Below are 5,626 nucleotides of genomic sequence, written 5' to 3' on the forward strand. Positions count from 1 at the left end.
TTACGTTATATATGTTCTTATATATTACTACACACACATATATATATATATATATATATATATATATATATATTTACCCTGCGGCAACTGCTTGATGCGCTTGCACAATACATGATAAAGTATTTTTCCAAGGACGCTGCTTTACTCCGCGCGAAAGAACAGCTAAATATCCGACAGTCGGCGGAAGCGGTTCACCGCCAATAGCTTGTCTCCAAGCTTTCACCAGATATCTAGCCGTTTGCAATAGCAGAACCGTGTTTTCGCCTTCATAAGTGCAAGTAGCAGTCACTAAACCATAAGTCGCCGGCAAGTTGCTCGCATCCATATAACCATGTCCACCACATGCCAATCGTAATTGCTCAATACCAGTAGCTCCGTCTGATGATGCAACTGCCTTTAGACAACATGCCAGAGCATGCAGCTGAAATATAACTTTATTTTTCTAACAATAACGACAAGTATTTAAATTCTAAATAAATGAAGTAGAGAGCCTGAGACTGTCTTCTATATTTCTATTTTTATATGTATAATAACGTATCTAGTATACCTCAGGTAATCTTTCCAGCTCTCCTTGATCTAATTCAGCTGTCACATTGTTATACATCTCCCAAATCCAATCGGCGCACATTCGAAACGCGAAACACGCAGCAAGATTGGGAAACAATTTATATTGTTGAGTAACATAATCCATAATTTGTGATTCCGGCTCGCTGAAACAAATAAAAAAAAATTTTTTAAATACATTTTAAATTCTGAATACTATTTTAATTTAATTATTATTAACCGGTTTTTAATCTAGTTGAAAAAAAAAGTATTAAAGTATTTCTAATAAAATATGACTTGTAGATTTTATAATTTAATTTCTTTATATTCTTCGCTTCAAATAACAGCAAAATAGTATAATAAGTTTTTTAAACTGATTATTAACTGATTGATATCGCATTAATAATTTACTTTTTATTACATACTCAGGTTTTATCTGACTCTGTCGTCTTACTGCGCTGTATCTGATAGCTATCGTTACTGCCTTCGACAGGTAATTAGAGATATCGCGTACTAATACCACTCGAACGAACATCATAGTACCATACGTAAGTTTATCACTAGGCGCTTTCACATAAGTTCCATCCTCCAGCACCTAAAAATTCGAACGATTAGAACTTTAAACTTTCCTGATAGATTTTTCCTTAAATAATCAATCGTGAATGTTTTGTCCTCTCCTTTCCTCATTACCTGAGAATTTTTCATCAGCATGTGTTCGCGCGGTATTCTAACGTTCTCGAAACCGAGAAAGCCATTATTAGTTGCATTCATTCCTAATTTTGTGCCAATTTCACCGATCTTTATACCTGAAGATAAATATGTATCCTTTAACATAAGTCTCTTTGTCATTTATAAATGGTATTTGGTAAAAAATACAATAAAATTTATACTCGTAAAATGCGTTTATGATTTCACATACCTGGTAACGGTTCATGAGTGTTCTCATCTCTAAGTTGCACAATAAAGGCGTGAATGCCTCTACACTCTCCTTTCGTATATAATTGTGCAACGACAATTGCATAATTCGCGGTATGACCCACTGAAAATATTTTATTTCTATAAATCTTGAGAGTGATCTGAATGTACCTATAGTTAGTTTGAACAAAAAATATACTTACAACCACCAGGCCACCACTTGTATGATGTCAAAGTCGGACTATTTAATACAAATTCTTTAGTCTCAGGGTCATAGGTCGCTGTAGTTTCTAAACCTCTAATAAATGTGCCATGACCAAGCTCCGTCTAAGAACACATGGTTTTATTATTCTACAAATTACACGGTTTTAAAAAGTGTATATGTAAATAATAAATGATGATAAATTTGTCATTAAATAACGTTTTAATAAGAAACATACTTGGGCATAAGTACCAATGATATTACAGCTCCAAGCCCTGGATATCCAATAACCTTGTTGTTCAACATTGCCTTGTCCCATAATAGCAGGTATAAACATCACATAGTGCAGTGTCAATGGATTACCATCCTTCAGTATCGCTGAGCCTAACATGCCTCCTAAAATTTGTCTACAAAGCACCACAAATGTTTTTGTCAAATGACATTTTCTTTTTTAGATTTGTAAAAGTTTATGTTTAGCAAATATTTTTCTTCGCATGGGACATTAAACTTCGAATTAAATTAAATATTATTTCGAATAAATAATAATAATTTTATAAATAATATAATTTACTTGAAGTAAATGTTTCATCAATGTTTTCATAAAACATTAAAAACTTCGACTTGAATATATTATACAAGGTGTATCCTAAATACGCTGAAAGATTTAAGGAGTGATTACTCACACAAGTTCAAGATTAAAACTTCGTATGACGATTTATCGGAAACGGCTTAATTTCAAAGATACAAACTAGATGTCATAATTGAAAAAAAATATCATTTTTTCCAAAAATTTCAAAAACCGTTCAAGTTATTTTGATGTAACTCAATTTAATGAACATGAAAACTTATCTTTTGGGACTACGTTATCTTTTTATTCAATCAGAGGCGGACCTAAGGATTAGCAAGATTCCCTTTTTTACGAAAAAAATGGATATGTCATTAATTTTTTAAAGTTTGAAATTGTAAAGTTTGAAATCATCATTTCATTTGATTATTATTAGTTACAATAAACTAAAAAGAGGAAAATTAAATTCTTGTATATATATCATCTCCATTCAGAGTGCTTAACATCTTACAGAAATCAGTGTGAAATTATTCGAAATACGCCCGGAATCTTCTGCCGAGTGCGTCAATCGATACGAAGAAGGACGGATGTTTGCACTATGACACAAAGTGATTACTTTCAATATTTGCTTTAGAGTTTAATTTTTCGCTTTTCAGTTCAAATAAAACGATTTTGTTCATTTGCAATCTACGAATTCTAATTTCTTTATTTTTTTCTCGAAAATAGCTCATTCTATCGAAAATATTAAAGAGAGCTTTTTTCTGTGAATTTATCCCATTTATCATAAAAAAATTTCAAACTTCAAAAAAATCAATGATGTACCAGGTTTTTTTGTAAAAAAGGGGGTCTTGCTTATCCTTAGGTCCGTCCCTGATTGAATAAAAAGATAATGTATAGTCCCAAAAGATAAGCTTTCATGCCCATTAAACATATCAAGAGACACGGTAGTGTCTCGCGCCAAGTGAACGCGCAGTGCGAAACCGCTCTGTCTTTACATGAATCAGCGAGTTGCAAACATTCGAGATTATCGGTTTTTCATTAAAGGTAGATCGATCGACTTCTGAGTATAAACTTAAATAGTTGAATTATGTAATAAATGTTTAAATTAAAAATAATAATAGGTTTTTCATTAAAGATAGATCGATTTCTGAATAATAAACTTAATTAATAATTGAATTATGTAATAAATATTTAAATTAAAAATAATAATAGATTCTCAACAATAAATAGATAAAAATAGACCAATGAGAGTATAAATGTAAGTCATGAGGCAAAAAGATACAATTTTAAGGTAATTATAGTTATAAAATTAAGAATTTATGATTATAAAACCACTGCATACAAGTATTCAAACGTTTCGATTTTCTTTGTAGTCATCCTCAGCGAATATAAATCGAGTAATGATTCACATCTTTCGCAGAATAATAAAAATCTTAAACTCTGAACTAACAACATATCGGTCTACATTATCGACGATATGCAGAAGTTTTGTTTTATTTTTATTTATTTTTTCTTTCTTTTTTGTCGACATGTCCTTCATTGCAGTATAATGTTGTTATTCCGACATACTTTAATGGATCCCACTTTAGTTCTTGCAATCCACGAGTGATTGACCATTTTATTGCGCGAGGAATGTATATCCCAACTCATTCCTACGAACGGAGATATCGTGATGCGAAATCTGAAATGTCAAATTTTTATGTAAAATCATGTAAAAAGCAAGGTGTAGCATTGCGCATTGGTAGCACTTTTGCTGCGGTTAAATCAATCAGTAGACGATCCATTTTGGCGCTCACTTTAAAATAAAATTTGATTATTAGAAATAAGAATACGTGAATTATGTAAAATTTTTAATATATGTATATTTAGAATTTATGAAATATTATTATTGCAAATGAATTTCGTTTTTTTTTCCTAATTATAGATGACAATAAAAATTTCATAAATTACAATAATTAAATGAAATATGTAATTTTTTTTTAATTACATAATTCACGAAACTTTTGACTTGTATATAGAATAAACAATTTTGTAGTATTAACTATTATTAAATGTATTAAATAAAAGAAAACTCAAAATCTAAAAGTATTTATTCCCTGATAAGTAAACAATTAAGGTATGTTTACAAAATATTAAATGTAACAGCTAGAGAGAAGGGAATAGAAATTTAATAAATAAAATTAATGACAATTAAATCCATATAACCCAATTAGGGCAAGAAAAATGGAATAAATGAATAAAATTGCGTAACTAAATTAAGGCATGGGATAATTTTGATAAATAAAGTAATTAGCAAACAATCAATCCTATCTAACAGGTCAAAGAAAAGAAGTTTAATATATAAAAACTGTAATGACAATTAAACCTACCAAATCAGAATTTGTAATCAATTATCCTATTTTGTTTAAATTAAATATGTTTACAATTATTAGGAGTCCTATTTTATATTATATTCTTTACTCTAAAGTAATAGTCATAATACGTTTAATTGTTTATTTATTTATAAAAATAATAATAAAATAATGACATAAATTTTAAATATAAATTTTATTGCATATATCTTTGCGGATTTCTTTTTCTCTGATTTTTGAAAGATAAATAAATCAGAATTTTTTTCACATACAATTTTTTTCTGCACAACTATCCTAATTCAACTAGACGTACATACGTGACGGATGTCATATTGCTTGTAAAATGGGTCGCGCGCTGATTGGCTCAGAAATTGAACGAGTGCGCAGTATTGGGAATGCTATATTTTGTTTTTTACATGTGTAAAGTATATCATCGTCTCTAAAATCTTCTCCTTTCACATTTTCGACGGTTTATTGCATCTCGTTTATTGCGATTCTCATTTATCGATTTACTTATTTCATTGCAGCACTATATATTATAGTATATATATATATATATATTACATATATTATACAGCACTGTATATCGACATACGATATGAAATTAAATTGCTACGTAATTTGCAGGATAATAATTAATAAATAATAAATTTTTCAATATTAGGTCGATAAATAATTATTAATTCGACGCACTGCGCGGATAAATGAATCAGATTTGTCGAGAATTAATTTCTTATTATAATTTCCTATTCAACAATATTAACATAATATAGCTGTTACGTATAATAACATGTTTCAAAAACTGTAGTGGGTGTCTATTTTTGGAAAAAACGATATTTTTTTCGAACTTTGACACCTTGTATCTTTGAAATTAAGCCATTTCCGACAAATCGTCATATGAAGTTATAGTCTTGAATTTGTGTGAGCAATCACTCTTTAAAATCTTTTAGTGTACTTAGGATATACGTACCCTGTATACACACACACACACACACACACACACACACACACACACACACACACACACACACACACACACACACACTACTT

The 5,626-nt window shown here is 29.8% G+C and overlaps 1 protein-coding gene across 1 annotated transcript; it reads right to left on the reverse strand.

The window, feature by feature from the left end:
- Nucleotides 1-73: 73 nt before the first annotated feature.
- LOC105620609 (probable peroxisomal acyl-coenzyme A oxidase 1) lies at nt 74-2,057 on the reverse strand. The gene is made up of 7 exons (XM_012202098.1): nt 1,899-2,057; nt 1,662-1,785; nt 1,463-1,582; nt 1,234-1,349; nt 969-1,138; nt 548-710; nt 74-421 (listed from the first exon to the last, which is right to left on the reverse strand). The coding sequence occupies exons 1-7, from the start codon at nt 2,049-2,051 to the stop codon at nt 74-76; spliced, it is 1,194 nt and encodes a 397-aa protein (XP_012057488.1). The 5' UTR covers nt 2,052-2,057.
- Nucleotides 2,058-5,626: the final 3,569 nt, after the last annotated feature.

This window comes from Atta cephalotes (assembly GCF_000143395.1).
Source record: "Atta cephalotes unplaced genomic scaffold scaffold00027, whole genome shotgun sequence".
NCBI lineage: Eukaryota > Metazoa > Arthropoda > Insecta > Hymenoptera > Formicidae > Atta > Atta cephalotes.